This window comes from Chrysemys picta, chromosome 2 (assembly GCF_011386835.1).
Source record: "Chrysemys picta bellii isolate R12L10 chromosome 2, ASM1138683v2, whole genome shotgun sequence".
NCBI classification, from domain to species: domain Eukaryota; kingdom Metazoa; phylum Chordata; order Testudines; family Emydidae; genus Chrysemys; species Chrysemys picta.
In genome coordinates, this window is record NC_088792.1 from 90004902 (window position 1) to 90022575 (window position 17674).

At 39.1% G+C, this 17674-nt stretch overlaps 1 protein-coding gene and 1 long non-coding RNA gene across 42 annotated transcripts in view; one reads left to right on the top strand and one right to left on the bottom strand.

The window, feature by feature from the left end:
• Positions 1–17674, bottom strand: part of LRRFIP2 (LRR binding FLII interacting protein 2) — a 129543-nt gene that overhangs the window by 80500 nt on the left and 31369 nt on the right. For 18 of the 41 annotated variants that reach the window (XM_065583696.1, XM_008171194.4, XM_065583705.1 and 15 more), the window contains 6 exons: positions 15509–15562; positions 15369–15413; positions 9461–9529; positions 5762–5803; positions 3940–4002; positions 1974–2048 (listed from right to left, as the gene is read on the bottom strand). The exons of 4 other annotated variants lie outside the window; for them this stretch is intronic. In XM_065583696.1, the coding sequence (XP_065439768.1) occupies positions 1974–2048; positions 3940–4002; positions 5762–5803; positions 9461–9529; positions 15369–15413; positions 15509–15562 (348 nt within the window). The remainder of the gene's footprint in view (positions 1–1973; positions 2049–3939; positions 4003–5761; positions 5804–9460; positions 9530–15368; positions 15414–15508; positions 15563–17674) is intronic. 19 more of the 41 variants (XM_042860312.2, XM_042860314.2, XM_042860310.2 and 16 more) reach the window with 6 other exon arrangements.
• LOC135981400 (uncharacterized) lies at positions 4420–5109 on the top strand. The gene is made up of 2 exons (XR_010598390.1): positions 4420–4716; positions 4865–5109. It is a non-coding gene; the product is annotated as an uncharacterized LOC135981400 (long non-coding RNA).

The following is a 17674-nucleotide window of genomic DNA, read 5'->3' on the forward strand; positions in this document are numbered from 1 at the left end:
ACTTTCTTTGATGTGCCCTTCCTCAAGGCCCAACTAATAGAGTATTGGGGTCACTACTCGGGACAGTTACTCCACATTACAGGCAGTGTTTAATCCCTGGAGAGGGCATCTATTAATAAACTAAAACTAACGGTACTACTAAACCAAATACAAGTAACTATATATTGGGGGGGGGGGGAAATCACATACAGCCCTGTGAAACAAAGCGTGAGGTAAAAAACACATTGAGCACTCTGATTTAAGCTGGAAGCAGGGCCGGATTAACTCTCCTGTGGGCCTGGGGCTATTAGATTTTGTGGGGCCACTGTATACAAGTCTTTTTCCTAATTTAAAACTAAATGATCACAATTATAGCATCGAGGCTATTAACGCTATACTAAACTTGCCTTTTAATTAACAAAGCCATTCTGTGGTAACATTTCAGTCTTAAAACATGTAGAATGTAGTTAATTCAAAATAGCCTACTTCTTACCTTAGAACAGCTGTTATATTAGTTTCTTTCTATGAGGGAGTTTGGGTGCAGGAGAGCGCTCCAGGCTGGGGCAGAGTGTTGGGGTGCAGGAGAGGGTGAGCGGTGTGGAGTCTGGGAGGGAGTTTGGTGCAGGAGGGGATTCTCACCTGGGGCAGTGGGTTGGGGTGCAGGAGGGGGTGCAAGGTGCAAGCTCCAGCTGGGAAGCGCTTACCACAGGCAGCTCCTGGCTGGCAGCGCAGCAGGGCTCAGGCAGGCTGCCTGCTTGCATGCCATGGCCCCACGCTGCTCCCGAAGCAGCCGGCTGTTGGCATGTCTCTGCGCACCCCTGGGGGGGAAGGGGACAGCATGTCTCCGTGCACTGTCCACAAGTGCCACACTGGCAGCTCCCATTGGCCGAGCTGCAGGGATGGTGCTGACGGTGGGGGCAGCACAAGGAGCTGCCCCTCCCCCCCAAGGGGCCGCAGAGATGTGCCAGCAGCCAGCCGCTTTCGGGAGCGGTGTGGGGCCACAGCATACTGCCTGACCCCTGCTGCGCCACTGGACTTTTAGCGGCCTGGAGATTGTGATCGACTGGCAGCAGCTCCAGGATCGACCCGTCGATTGCGATCGATGGGTTGGTGACCACCGAATTGTATACGACTATGGATTTATTTTTGCCTTAGCCAGAGGCCCTGGGCTGCAGCCCCTAAAGCTCCTGTGTTAATCTGGCCCTGTCCGGAGGCAGTAAGAAGGAACTGAGAGGGGTCAGTGTGGTGCTGCCCTCAAATAGCTAAGGGGCTAGAGGGCACAAGTTTCACCCCTATGGGTATTAGTAGGCAAAGTTCTCTGGCTTTGGTGCGCACATACCTGAGTGGAATACACGTCTGTAACCACTCAAAGCAGCACAAGAAGTGTCACATCTTGGGAAAGTCTGTTGGGCTAGTTACAAACTTGAGTATTAATGTTTTTCCAAGATAAGGAAAGATGAGCAGAAAAGTTTTATTTTTAATACCAATTTATATTTATGAAGCTGTAAAGAGGTTGGATCAAGTAAAATAGACTAATCATAAGGGCTTATGATAAATAATAGAAAGGTTATTTAATTTAGGCACATTTCACAAATCAAAATAATTACTTTACAGAAAATTGTAAAAAATTGAACTTTTTGCCTCTCTTATTATTCTGAATGATTTCCCTAGTTTGCCTGGGCAATTCAGTAAAGCTGGCCTTGAAAAGCAAATAAGTAAACTTAAAACTCAATTTAAAATCAAATATGTAGTAATAATTCATGACCTAAACTACTTAAAATTTATCTCAAAACTTGCAGGAAACAAAACTGCTTCTATGTTATTCATCAAGCTCTACAGTGACAGAGAACAGTCCCTCATAAATTAATCTGAGCAGCAATGTTAAAAACTAAGCAAGCATTTCAAGTTATGCTAATATTAGTTTTAATACTCCAGAATCTTCAGAGGAAAAAAGCATGCATCATAATTAAGCAGAAACCAAAGTACAGACAGACCCGAGTATGGTAGGAAGAGATTGGTTTGCTATGTCTAAGGCTGCTATAATTTCTTTGGTCATGGTAAAATCCACTCTGTAAAAAATAAAAAATTGTACATAAAGTTATTATGAACAAAAATTAAACCACAATGATGCCCAGACATCCCCAAACTTGTAAACAGACATTAAAAGTTCTCTCTCATTTTTTTAGGGCTAGGGCTCAAAATTGGTGCAATTTTCTGAAGGAAAAATGGCACACAGTTTTTTTTAAGAGTACTCTTTAAAAAATTATGGAAAATGCTGACATTTAAAAAATGCCTCATCCAGCCAGGAGAAGAAAATATGGGTTTGTTTTTTGCCCCACGCAAAACCGAGGAATGTCCCTGAAAAACCTGACAAGTGAATAATTATTACTTCAAAATCTTGACAACGTCAAATAATAAATCAGAACACATTTATGCTTATTTGTTTAATCTGTTTCCATTAGATAATTTGTTGAATCAGAATTTGAAAGAGAGAATTCATAAGTATGTAATAGTCTGTATCTTCACTACATCTTCAAAACACTAGTGAAAGTATTTAATAAACCAGACACCAATCTGGCAAACACACAAGCATATGCTTAACTTTACAACTGTGAATAGTCCCACTGACGCTCACTAGTGGAGTTAAATGTGTTAAGTGTGTGAAGGATCGGGGCCTACCTTTCTTACACCACTGTTCTCAGAGAAAAACATATTGAAAGCTTATTGATTACATTTCTGATTATCTACATTGTGGAACTTAGCCCCCTACTTTCTTAACTATAAAAGTGTGTGTGTTTAAAGGGATCAAAAAGCACTGATCTATATTTTCATTGGAATCAGTGCAACTCAATGGGGAATAAAGAACAATATATGCACATCCCTTTGCCAAATTGGCTATATCTGTGTGCATGCACGCACAAAGAGACAGCATGCAAGAGCACATGTATTGGGATGTAGCAAACTGTGGCTCTTTGGAAAGAGTGGTATTTTGAAAAATGTGGCAGAAACTATACATTGCTGTGAAAATAAGAAAATATTTCAGTCGTGAGAGAAAAATATGGATTCAAGGTGGGATTTTTCAAAGGTGGCCTAACTGGCCTAACTCTGTGCCCATTTAATCAATGACTCATTTATCAGGGCTGGGACCTTTCGAAAATACCATCCTAAATATACGTATTTTTTAATTAAAGACTTCCTGTGAATATCTTATTTTTTAAATTGTATACTTGGACATTCTACAGCCGCTTTCTGGAGATCACAATAATCCCAACATCTTTTCAAAAAAGGCACTGATATGGTGTTAAATGTTAATGGCAAACATTACCTGCACAACAGAATTTAAGCTAAAGACACTCCCCGACTTCCGGAACAGAACACTTGCGTAACACCTTGTGTAACTCAAATTTTGCGTAAGTTGGAAACGTATCTCTGACCATTACGCAAAAAAAACCCCACAACCCACTCCTATTTGTAGCTTGCAGAACTTTTTCTGTAAGCTAGGATTTGTGTACATCGGGTTTACGTAACTCGGGGAGCAGCTGTACTCACTACTGATAGATCTACAGGGGGGTAGATATGAAGTAGGTTCCTCTGTCCCCACAGAGCAAATGAAATGAAATCAAATGAAAAAGCTGAAAATAAATTTTCATCCACAAGTATTACTATTGCAAATATTTCCAAAAGCTTAGCAAAGACCTCTTTGTATAGGATTTAAATTCTGCTCTGAGTAGTACACACAATTCTGCTGACATAATTGGAGTTGCAATCAATTCAGATTTGGTATGGGCCAAATTCAGAGCAGAATTTGGCCCATACCGTCACATAGGTCACCTAGATTTCTTTTACTATAACAAAGACATGCATAGCCCCAGTATAGTAAACATATATAGAATTTACTTGTAGAAGACCCTCTGTACTTATTTGGTATATTCATAACAAATAGTGCATGAGAACACTAACCAAGAGTTCTTTATGGGAACTAGAAGACTTCTTTATTCCATGACAGTCATTGTAAGCAGGATTCTATAAATAAAAATTTAGAAAGTAAACACTAACCAACAACAGCATCTTCAACACCAGAGCATAATAAAAGAAGGAACATGCAATTCTTAACAAAACGCTTACTATTCTAGAGGAGCATGGCCATAGAAAACACTGACCTACCTACTGAGAGGAATGAGGATTGGACCAAAATACCAGATGCAGGTTGCTCATATCACTAAACCCAAAAGAAGGGTCAGATGAGTGTGACTGCAACTTTACCTGTCTTGAGTTATCCAGTAAAGACAACCAGTGTTCAATGTTCACAGTACACCTCTACCCAGATATAACGCTGTCCTCGGGAGTCAAAAAATCTTATTGCATTATAGGTGAAACCGCGTTACATCGAACTTGCTTTGATCTGCCGGAGTGCACAGCCCCGCCCCAGAGCACTGCTTTATCGCGTTATATCCAAATTCGTGTTATATCAGGTCACATTATATCGGGGTAGAGGTGTAGTTCTCAAAAAGGTAAAATGTGCAAAATTGAAAAAATAAGCTTAAAACATAAAAGTATATTAAGAGTTTATTCCTTTCACCCACTTAATCTATTTCATAGTTTATTCAAAGTTGATGGGTGTTAATTTAGTTTCTGGTTTGTTTACAGGTTCACGTTAATAACAAAAATGTTTGATTCCTGTCTTTGCTTAAAAGGGATCTGCACAAACCCAGTTCAACATACTTCCGAGCAGGAATGGTAAATGAGATCATTTTTTAAATTAAGGGATCAGAGACCCTGATCCCTGTGTTTGAGAATTTAAGATTTTTTGGGCTTGTTGTATCTAGTCCTTATGATTTTGTGACCCAAATGTAACAGATACTATCTTTTCTTTCTGCATTTACAGAGAGTCTGAATCAAGAGGCATGAATTACTTACAGCCCAAGTCTCAGTAGCAGCAGATCAACTAGTCTTGGCCCCAAATCCTTGCTGCACAATGGCAAGTCCTGACAGGCAGGGCTCTGTGGTGTGTGAACTTCCTCTGTCGTATTTGCCTCAGGATTATTTGCCCCGAACTGATGTATGAAGTGCCTTCCTGTCATCAGAACACCTCTCCTTATGTGTATACTCTATGTACATTTTTTTTTAAAACAGATTTCCTACCATTCCAAATACCACTTCTGTCCCACTGATATAAGCAACTTTGCGAGTCCCAGTGTATATGAGCTGACAGATCACCCCACTATTTTAGGACCATGCAGCAGCCAGTATGGGCGCAGGGTTCTGCCTAGGTGGAACAAGTTGCAAGATCAGGACATTAGCAGCTATCATAAAATAGTATATTTTCATGCACAATAATAGTATATTAGTTTTTGAAAATGTATGTTTCCTCAGTCTAATTTGTATGCCAAGTTAAATGGAAGTAATATTTTTTAAATGGCAGAGATAAGTAGAAAAGACTTTAAAGGACCCCCATATGCCAATACCATGCTCTTCAGAACAGTAATTGTAATACTATTATAATATTACCTTAAAATAGAAAGTAATTTAACAATGAATGACACATACAGATGGTTATTTAGATTTAAAATTGTATATTCTATAACTTCATTTTGTCAAAAGTAGTTATACATGCACCCTTCCAAAATAGTTACATTTGTAATCCTATCCTAACTGAGAACACAGTAGGCAAGATCAATTTAGTGATAATTTTTTAAGAGCTCACAATCATTCAAAATTAATGTGATCAGGTCTTTTAAAAGTAGCCGTTATTCATATAGAGACATGCAAATTATCTACGTACTGAGAGTGAACGTCTTGTAGATCTATCCTTCACCCCATCACACTAAAAAGGTATGGAAAACCAATGGTGAAGAAAGAAGAATTTCAGAATGCCAAGACAACAGGAAATCAGGACAGAAAGAAATAAAAATCTAAAATGGTTATATCAATAAAGCAGTAGTCAAAAATTAAGAGGATTAAGAGAATCACAGATTTACTGAGTACAACAGTCAAAATTCACACTAAGGAATATTATGCATCACAAACTGGCATTTTTGAGGGAAAATAGATTTTTTAAAAATCAGAATGGCTATTTCTTAGCACATTGCTAAAAATCTTCAAATTTCTGAAAAGTAGGGATGTCGATTAAACGCAGTTAACGCACGCCATTAACAAAAAAATTAACTGCGATTAAAAAAATTAATTGCGATTAATCGCACCGTTAATAGAATAGCAATTGAAAATTATGAAATATTTTTGGATGTTTTTCTACATTTTCAAATATATTTATTTCTATTACAACACAAAATACAAAGTGTACAGTGCTCACTTTATATTATTTTTTATTACAAATATTTGCACTGTAAAAATGATAGTATTTTTCAGTTCACCTCATACAAGTACTGTAGTGCAATCTGTCATGAAAGTGTAACTTACAAATGTAGATTTTGTTTGTTTGTTACATAACTGCACTCAAAAACAAAACAATGCAAAACTTTAAAGCCTACAAGTCCACTCAGTCCTACTTCATATGAAGGGACATACGAATCTTTAGCGCATCTAGCATGTAAGTATCTTGCGATGCCGGCTACAACAGTGCCATGCAAACACCTGTTCTCACTTTCAGGTGACATTTTAAACAAGATGTGGGCAGCATTATCTCTTGCAAATTTTAGGCAAACTTGCTTGTCTGAGCAATTGGCTGAAGTAGATTTGTTAGTTCTAAAGTTTTACATTGTTTTATTTTTGAATGCAGTTATTTTTTGTACATAATTCTACATTTTTAAGTACAACTTTCATGATAAAGAGATTGCACTACAGCACTTGTATTAGGTGAATTGAAATATACTATCTTTATCATTTTTACAGTGCAAATATTAGTAATTAAAAAATATAAAGTGAGCACTGTACACTTTGTATTTGTGTTGTAACTGAAATCAATATATTTGAAAAAGTAGAAAACATCCACAAATATTTAAATACATGGTATTCCATTATCATTTAACAGTGCAATTAATCGCATGATTAATTTTTTTAATCGCTTTACAGCCCTACTGAATAGTGAGATGATTTGTGACAACAGTCAGCTAGCCTTACATGACCAGTTTTCATACTGCTTGAATATCAGAACTTTAAATATTTACACAAATTCTGTTACAACAGCTGTATGAGAATGCAGAAACACTCTGGAAAATGACTCCATAATACTATTGTAGTTGTAGGGTTCCGTGCTTACTGTCTCGTAATACCAGACATCAAATTTGCTCAACTTACAGATAAAAAAATATTTTTTTAAGTGTTAGTCTGAGGATGTAAAAGTAAATCTGTGTTCTTTCTGGGTTATAAATTTTTCAAGATTCCACAACTGTAACTTAGTTAACCAATCTGTTGGTGATGCATAAGCCACAAAAGCATCCAGGTCCCTCTTCTATGGATGTTGGCTTTGCAATGCTGTCAGAAATAAAAATTTATTCTTGCTAGTGAAGCAAGCAGATAGATTTTTAGTACTCATAGGAAGCAGAATTCTTGAGAATGCTGGTGTTATTTAAGTGTCACTTTTCTGACTGTACCAGGAATTTAAAAAATGGAAATTGGTTTCAGAACCATTCTGTACACCAGTAGTTCCCAAACTTGTTCCTGGCAGGGCTGGCCGGCTTGTGTACCTGCCGTGTCCACAGGTTCTGCTGATCGCGGCTCCCAGTGGCCGTGGTTCGCTACTCCAGGCCAATGGGAACTGCTGGAAGCTATACACTATTAATGCTACAACTGAAGCCAAAACTTGCATTTTTTTTTTCCAATAAGACGCTTAAACTGCTAAGAGGAGACTTATAAGGATAACCTCTTGGTTGTTAATTTGATTCTCTGAATATATGTCTTCCCACCCAGACTCAGGTCTGTTTTTTTTTTTTTTTTAAGCTGCACCATTTTAACTAAAAAAGTGTTATTTTAAATGCAACACATGGAGACAGATCAGACTGAAGAGTACTGTTGCCATCAAAACCCTATATATGGGATTAAAGTTACGATTTAATCACGGGTATCTTTAGTAAAAAGTCATGGACAGGTCAGGGGCAAGAAACAAAAAGTGACTTTTACCAAAAAATATCCCCAACTAAATCTTAGGTGCTGGGAGGAGTGGGGGGCCAGCCACTGCTGCTCCTGGACCACTGCTCTGCGGCAGCACCCAGGACTAGTGCCGGAGCAGCGGCCGGTGCGGCTGCCCCAGGGCCACACTAGCCGCTCAGGCAGCCCTTGGGTCAGCCGCACCAGTTGCTGCAGAAGTCCCAGAAAGTCACAGAATCCGTCACCTCTGTGAAAGACTCACAGCCTTAATTATAATTAAAGCTACAATTTAATCACAGGTATTTTCAGTAAAAAAGTCATAGACAGATCAGATGTAAGAAACAAAAAAATCTCTCCCCGTGACCGGTCCATGACTTATAAATACTCATGATTGAATCTTTTTTGGGGGGGGATGGAGGGGACGTGCAGCACCAGCTGCTGGGAAGGGGAGAGCCCCAGGGGCCTGCTGCCGCTTTGGCAGCTGCCATGGGGGAAGCCTCAGGGGGTCAGCCACTGCTCCGGCTGCCCTGGGACCACTGCCAGGAGCCACCTAGCTGCATCAGGTCCTGTCAGACCCACGATTGCTGCGCAGGCGGTCCCCAGGTCCAGCCACATCGGCTGTTGCTCAGGCAGTCCCTGGGACCAGCTGCCCAGGGCCACCAGAGTAGCAGCCCATGCAGCTGGCCCCAGGGCCAATGCTGCTCCAGGCGGCCGACTGCAAAACTGCTGCAGTAGCAGCCAGTGTGGCTGTCCCCAGGGCTGCCTGAGCGGCCCAGGGGTCAGCCACACTAATTGCTGCAGAAGTCACAGAGGTCGCAGAAAGTCACAGACTCTGTGACTATCGTGACCTCTGTGACAAACACGGAACCCTAATCATAATTCATTAACAATTCAACAACTTCAGAAAATATTAAAATCTGCATATAAACATTACAGATAAAATTGTCTAAGCTAGAATAATAGTTATCCTTCATTTTCTTATTTCAGCCCAGATCATGGGACTAAAAGTGCAGTATCTACCCCAAAAAGATATGGCTTGAGCAATCTACAAATTGAAGCTTGAAGCAGTCTCCTGCCAAAAGCTCCAGCAGAGAATCTGCATTTAATTTAATGCAGTGGTTTTCAAGCTTTGTCATCTCAACACATTTCTGTTGAGGAACTGGAAGACCACCTCTTCCCACAACAATGTTCCCACATTGGTTTGCTGAGCCAAAACAAAAAACTTAAGCCACAGATTTCTTAGAGCCTTCAAATACATTTTCACTGGAAGAAACCTGTATTATACAAACAACACATTCCAGTAACTACTGTTCTCCATTAAAATAATGTGTCCTAGCTGAAATAAGTGCTCAGTATTTTATTACTATTTTTGATCAGTAGGCACACAAAATGTTATTACATGAACAAGTCAAAACATGCTCATTTCCAGGTTACACACCGCAAGATCTCTCCTTCTGGAGGCACTTGTTCTGCTGCTATGAGACCCACTGACATCCAAAGATGAACTCTTAGGAATTAAATTGTAGAAGATTATGAATTTCAAATATATAAACAGTAAATAAATTAAAAATAAAAAACTGCTTTTAACGTAGAGATATATATAAATCTGTACTCAATGCATGGTGAGCAGCGTAATAAAGCTAATTTTATGCACTAGGAATGACAGTATAATTTAAGAGCGAGTTGTGTGATCACCACTGACAAGTACTATGGATGACCATCTCATGTGCTATTTCTAACCATACTAGTTTGTGCTTTCTTTAATTGTGTTTTATTTCTTAAAGAATGAGAAACAACATGACTGCTTTGAGCAAATTATTTTCTCTTTGGAAAAGATGAAGAAAGGCTAACGTTTATCTATCAAATTAGTTTCTCTAATTTCTGGTGTGGGTAGGTGCATTTATTAATGCTTTTTATCATGGAATACATTCATATACACTTTTCAAAAATACAGCATAAGACGACCTGCATACATATTATATGTGCACGTTTTATTTTATATTAATTTAACATCTAGCATTTCTGTTTTCTCATTAAGTACCTCAATTTCTTTGCCCTACTTATAATCTATAAATACAGATTTACAGCAATTTCATATAAAAGTCCCAGTGACATTTTATACCAAAAGGTAAGTTATACCATATTACAGATATTAACTTTAAAACATGACCAAACATAAAGGAGACCAACATTCTCGATGGTTTTGAATGTAAAATATGCCATTATTAATCTCATTTAGGGCACAATTTAGCAAAGCACTTAAATAGTGTGGTAGCCCTAGCCCCATGAGTATGTAGACCCAGGCTCTGAGGCTCACTACCATTGGCTGCCTAGACTACATGAGCACTATCATAATATAAATAATAAAAGCAAAGACGACTTGTTCTTATTTTCTGACATTTGGTACCTAGTCTTTAAGGTGCCACCAGACTCCTTGTTGTTTTTGTAGATACAGACTAACACGGCTACCCCCTGATACTTGGTACCTAGTCATCTTCTAGCTTCTAATGATAACAACAAGATTTAAGTTTGTATTCCAAAAAGAAGAGTCAGAGACCGTCTGCTTTAGAGAAAAGCATATTGAATATTAACCTCATAAATGAAGTGTTGTTTGCATTAACTGAGGAACCAAGCTTGACTATTCTTAAACTTGAAAGGGATTAGATTTTTATCGGTACATGTCACTAAACATTGATTTCATTGTACACACAAAAATAGACAAAAATATTTCCATCAATATTAATAAAAATGTAATGATAGACAAAGTAAGAAAAATGCTGCTTGGGAACTTATTAGATTTTGATTTAGGGATATTTACTTTGTATATTTTGACATGTGATATTGTCTATTTGAGTTTTAATCGTTAGAAACCTTTAGTTTTTAAGCCTCAACATCTACTATCATTAAATAATTATTGTCTGACCCCCCCATACTCTGACCCTCTCCCATAATTTCCTGCAACTGTGAAAATTAAAATAAAATACAAAATATGCATAAAATTATGACTTTTAAGCAAGTATGAACACAAATGGATAAAACTAGAAAAACAGTTTAAAAACAGTTCTGTTGAAATTATGAAAAGTAAAAATCAAATTCTGCCAACCCTATTTTGTACAGAATTTATGTAATTACATTTACACATATACATACATATGTCTATTATAAGTAATTGATGGAAAACAGGTATATCAATGTATATTGCAACAATACTTTATCAAATGTTTGACTAAAATCCATTTACCACACAGTTATCACTTTCTCAGTAGTAAACTTCTAGTCATTTTTGAAAAATGTCAACTTTCTCTGACAAGATCTGTTCTTTGTAAACTCACATTGACAATTTCTTATGTTCCAGTTCTGTCCACGCAGTAAGTTGCTTTAAAAAAGTTTACTGAGATTGAAGTTAACCATTAGTCTGTAATTAGCCATTTCTCTCCCTTAATATTGACATTACAATGTTCCTCTTTCAGTTTTCTAGAACTCTTCTCTCTTATAGAGTGATGAAAACAGAAAAGCTAATAATTAGATAAATAATTTATTTAATATTACAACTGAGGTGAATCATACTTAAGGATCTTCACAGTATTACTGGATATAAGAAAAGTTCAAAAAAAATCTTTAAGATACAAAATGCTCTGATGGAGAATTGATTTTCAGCTCTAAACACTGCCCCTTTCCTGCTTTTGTCTGAGTCTGGGGGGCAAGTGTCATAAGACTGGGGGGAAAGGATGGTCAAGGAAATGGAAACAGATTGAAGGAAAAGAGCTGTAGATGTTGGTGAACTGCCACACACACACCATCTTTACAAAATTGTTCTTTATGGAGCTGAAGCCAGTGAACAGAATAGCTTGCAAGTCTCTTTTGGGTGGGCTGCTGCTAAAAGTGAATGATGAAGTAACTTAAGAATGCATGTTCTCCACTTCTGCAAGAGTGCAAAAACAGAACATAGGAACACCACACATCTCTCTCTTAAGTGTGAAAGAAAAGCCACCATAGGAAAGAAGGAGAGAAAAATGCAAGGGTAAAGAAGTAGATTTGAGCGGTAAGAAGTGAGTAGAGAACTAGAAGAGAGGGAAGCAACTCTTAGGCTATGGCTACACTGGCGCTTTACAGCGCGGCAACTTTCTCACTCAGGGGTGTGAAAAAACACCCCCCTGAGCACAGCAAGTTACAGCGCTGTAAAGCACCAGTGTAAACAGTGCCCCAAGCTAATCCCCTCGGGGAGGTGGAGTACCTGCAGTGCTGGGAGAGCTCTCTCCCAGCGTTGGCGCCGTGACCACACTCGCACTTCAAAGCACTGCTGCGGGAGCGCTCCCGCGGCAGCTCTTTGGAGTTTTGAGTGTAGCCATGCCCTTAGGGTAGAGGAAGAGAAGGTGAAAGGGAAGTGGAAGGGAAACAAAGAATGAATGAGAAAGGAAAAGGAAGGGGAGAAAAAGAAGATAGAAAAGCAGCAAAGCGAAGAGAAGGAAGAGGCGAGGGAACGAGGAGAAACATTTTTAGAACTACTTTTCCTTCAAAAGCACTACCACCTAAACAAAGCATTCTAAGCAATTATCAAGAGCAGCTTCGAATCTGACCTCAGTGCACAGCTGGTGAGTGCTAGCAGCTACAGACACAGCTTGAATTATCTTAATGTACAGATAACATACATATGCATGACTATGCAAGCTTTATAATTCTCAGCACCTGTTTGGGAGAAGAACATGTGATGCTCAAGTACAATGACTTGACCTAAGTTTTAAATACCGTCTATTTAAAGTTGTACTGTACATGTGCTAACACCAGGATGGATAAAAATCAATGATTTAAAAAAAAAAATCAGATTTTTTTATTTAAATTAGATTTCTTTGATAAAATGCCTTTTGAGGAAAAAACTTATCTAAATAGTTTTAGATAAGACACATTATAGCTCAAAGATATCTCATCATGGAATAGGGATTATAGATTCTAATTCTATAGTATGAGACAATAAACTCATGTAATGTTTAAGAAAAGTTTTGTAAATAAGTTCCACTAGTTCATGAATTAGGGCAATCCTATGAGGCTCCAGGGGCTTCTGTATATATTATTTAGGTTAATCTTTCTATCTACCCAATGGGGCTCAGTCTAGAAGATACCATCAGAGATCCTTAGTTTTGCAGTTCTCAAACTGTGGATTTGTGTCTCCAGAGGTAACAGGCTTATTAACAGCAAAAATGTTTTTAAATACATACATAAATAATATACAGAGGTGAGAAATAACAGACCTCAACCCTATTGTCCTTCTGCAAATTTGTGTACACTGAGTCAATCCCTTACATCTCTCTAAAAGTGCAAAGTTGCAAAAAGTTCAATGAATAGAAGATTGTTGGGGGCGGAACAGATCTGGACAAGGAGAAGTCGTCTGGAGATAAATGTGAGAAGGGAGGGACAGGCAGTAGAAAACAAAAGTGAAACTGTTTGAGCAGCGTATTCCAGAAGTCTTGAGGTCTTTCTGAGTGTAGCCTTCATTGATCTGAGATCTACCATACCATTCTCTCACTAGAAGGGAAAACCTATAATAGCAGCAGGCCGTAAAAGAGACCCAGTTTGGGAATATTTTAATGAAGTTCCTCTACCTGTGGGTAAGACAGGCATGCATGCAAAATGCAAACAGTGCAACAAAGAAAAACTTGAATGTTTAATTAAAATCAAAAATTCATATGCTTGTTGTGTTAAAATATTGTATGTTCGCTGTTGAAGAAAAAATCCAGAATACATAACCTTGTTGTTTTACTTAAATACAACAATATACATGTCTGTCTGGTGATGTTCTCCTCCTAATACAGCATGGCAAGAAAATCCTCCAAATATTAATGAATAACTTGTTGAAATGGAGATAGTTCACTGCCAAATGACTTCATAAACATCTGCTTTGGTAAATGAAATAACCAAACAAGCATTCATTTTCTGATACAGCGGTAAAACTAATCTGAAAAGTTTTCAGAATAAATCACTTAAAAATGTATAGTGTGTACCTTCTAAAAATGAAATCTACATATACCTCTGAGTTGTGAAGAATATGTATTAAGGTTATAACAACCAAGAAGAATGCACTTTTATGTAGAAATACATTATTAAATCAAGTTTTCCTGTCTACTGATTTAAATCAATTTGATCAAATCCACCCTGGCTAACACTAAGTACAGTAACTCCTCACTTAACATTGTAGTTATGTTCCTGAAAAATGTGACTAAATGAAACAATGTTAAGCGAATCCAATTTCCCCATAAGAATTCATGTAAATGGGGGGGTTAAGTTCCAGGGAAATTTTTTTTGCCAGACAAAAGGCATTATATATATTTTAAACAAGCCATTTAATACTACGCTGGGATGGGGGGGGGGCGAGTAGTGTGCACATGCTGTGTGTTTACAAACATACGATACATACAGTACAGTACTATAGTTGGGAGGTGCCCCTGCCTTACCCCACACAGGCACAGCCCACTGGCACTGGAGATGAGGCAGGCAAGGAGGCTGAAGGTGCTGTAGGCTAGTAGAAGCATGTTGTGCAGCAGCAGCAGCTTCCCCTACTCTGCAAGCACCGGGGGTGGGAGAGGGGATAAACCCTCAGCCCGCCTACTCCCCCCTTCCCCCAAACCCCCATCCTTGACCTGCCTCTTCTCCCCCCCCACCTCCTCCCCCGTTACTTCCCACACTGAGTCCTCGTTCCTCCCCCCTCCCTCCCCTCCCTTCTAAAGGCCGCAAGCCAGCTGATTGCCGCCAGCAGGGGAGGGACGGGGAGCCTGCATGCCGAGTCCTCGCTCCTCCCCCCCCGAAACACCGCAAGCCAGCTGATTGCCGCGGGCGGGGGGTGGAGGAGTGGGAAGGCACAGATCCACAGGGTCTGCTAGCTGTGGAGAAAGCAGGCAGCCAAACAACCTAAGAGTGGAGCATTGCACAAGTTTAAATGAGCATGTTCCCTAATTGATCGGCAACGTAACAACAAAACAATATTAACCAGGATGACTTAAAGTGAGGAGTTACTGTATGTGATTTTTTTTAGTTTGCTTTCAATGGAAGTAAAATTATTCTATGTAATCAATATCTGAACTGCTTATGTTTTGGGGCTTATTTCCAAACTCACACTAAGTTAATTATTTTAAGCTACTAAATTATAGTAAAAACATAAGTGTTGGGGGGAGGGGGGAAATCAAGGTATCTCATAGTACAAACACCATGAGATTTTAAAGATTTATTTAAAAAGATTCCGATAAATTGATACAAGATACAATTAAAATGTTGACGTGAACACACTACCCCATTTATATTGATTAAAACAGATAAGTTGCATGTAGTATCAAAGTTCATACAAACTATGTACTAACCCTATAACTGCCAATACTTCGAGCAGACACCAAGTCATCTGCTCCCTGATAACAAAAATGAAAGCAAAATTAAGTTAAATGTTTGTTTGTTAAAGTAAAGCCTAACAGGGAGAAGGGAGAGTTTATAGATTAGCACAAACCAGATAGGAATGACGACTAGACCGGAGAGAATACCTGGCTCTCTCTGAATCTTCCTGAGAAAGAAGAAATGTAAAAAGTTATTTAATGAAAAAAAGATGAACAAAATCAAAGCAAGCAAACAGAAGAGCATGCAGTACTTATTTTCCACACAGATAAGAGTTTGGAAAATCAACTGAAGCAAATGAATCGATTCACGTCAGATGAGCATGGCTTTCATTTCATTTTGACTCTAAAGCAGATGTCTACCACACTACGTTGTTAAGAAAGTGCAGTTGAAGTGATGTATTATTTAATTAAAAGTAAAAAATGGAAAATCTTTTGCTGGTTGGGCAGAAATATGATATATCTAGAATAAATGTAGAAGAATCTCATTAAAGACTAAAAACAAACAAAAGAAACGCAAGAATTACACTCTAGAGAAGTTTGTCAAATCAAGATTGTGAAAGTTGATTCCAAAGTTACTCAAGGATTGGGGAGGGTTTACTATAACCTGGAAATAAGGGAACCTTTATGGGAAAACTGGGAACAAAAAATAAAGGAGGGAAAAAACTATTGTTTTAATTGCCAGAAGCATCTTAAACATAAAAAATGTTTAGTTACAGCAGGGGTTTGCAAACTGGGGGTCAGGACCCCTCAGGGGGACTTCGAGGTTATTACAAGGGGGGGGGGAGGGTCACGAGCTGTCAGCCTCTACCCCAAACCACGCTTTGCCTCCAGCATTTATAATGGTGTTAAATATGTAAAAACAGTGGTTTTAATTTATAAGGGGGTGGGGTGTCACACTCAGAGGCTTGCTATGTGAAAAGGGTCACCAGTACAAAATTTTGAGAACTACTGAGTTACAGGGAATAAATACACTATGAAATTCTGTTTCAGTTTAAACCATTCAGTATAAAACTTCATATTTGAACTGGAACCACTTGTAAAAAACTAAAAGTCCTTCCAAAAAATGTTCTTGCCCTCTCCAGTCTTCCACCTCTCAAAAGGTCATAAAGTGCTAGCAGTCAGACCTCACCTATCAACAGGGTAAAGAAGGGGTCCATTCCAGCAACACCTTTTAGACTGTACATAGAGGTGATAATAGTTTGGGACTTAGGGTCCCTCCTTTATACTACACTTTTAACCAAAGTTTTCAACCACATGGTTGACTCCAAAAATGATCTGTGCCCACATTCAAAATAGATAATACATGATAAGTAACCTATGTGGCTAACAGTGGCCTGCCCTTGGAAGCAGCCAAATGGTTGCCACCCTCCTTAAGGCTTCATAACACTTATTTTGGTGTGTACAAAAAAAACTTCCCCAACTATGCCTGTGCAACTGTTGGCCAACATTTCTTTTCCCTGAGCACTTCAGTAATGTATTCCAGAGTGCATTATCCTACATGTGCTTGGGCATTCTGTGGCAATTTTTACCTCTACATAACCCATCATAAAAGGCTATCCTGCCTACATAACCAAGAAATGGCAAGCAACTGTAAAGTAGTCAGCACTCTCAATCACAGGCCTTAGTGAACACTGCAGTGTCTACTACAGGCAGATTGGTCCTCAACGCGGTGCTCGCGGGCGCCCTGGAGCCCGCTGGGGCATCCATGTGCACCTGCCTACTGGCCGCTGGATTTTCGGCAGCATTTCGGTGCCGATGCCTCTTGACGTTGCCGCTTCATGGTGGCATTTCGGCGGCAGGTTGTCCGGCGGCCACGGTCCTCGGCAGCTCGTCGTCCGGTGCCTGCCACACCGAAAAGGCTGGGGACCACTGGACTAGACTGAATTCTTAGGATAAGGCAGGCCATCACACAGTGGAACAAAAATGGAAATCTATACACGCTCACCCTAGCATGAGACCAGAGATGACAAAGAGTTGGTATGGCAGCACACGTACACTGTTGGTGTTTAAGGCTATGTCATCACCATAGAGTTAACTTTGATTATCTACACTTGAGCTAGGTTAACTAGAGAAGAATTAACTCAAGTGAATGGCCACACTGCAAAACACTTGATCTGCACACAATGATTGTATGAGCAGCTGGTGAGCTGTGCTAACTCTAAATGTAGTCTATACCCCTGGATAGGTTAGGCAACTCTCGTTAATAGCAGCATCACACTCAATTGAAGGATTTGTGTATATAGAGATGGGACTCCTGGTGGGGTTGCACTAGAGTTATA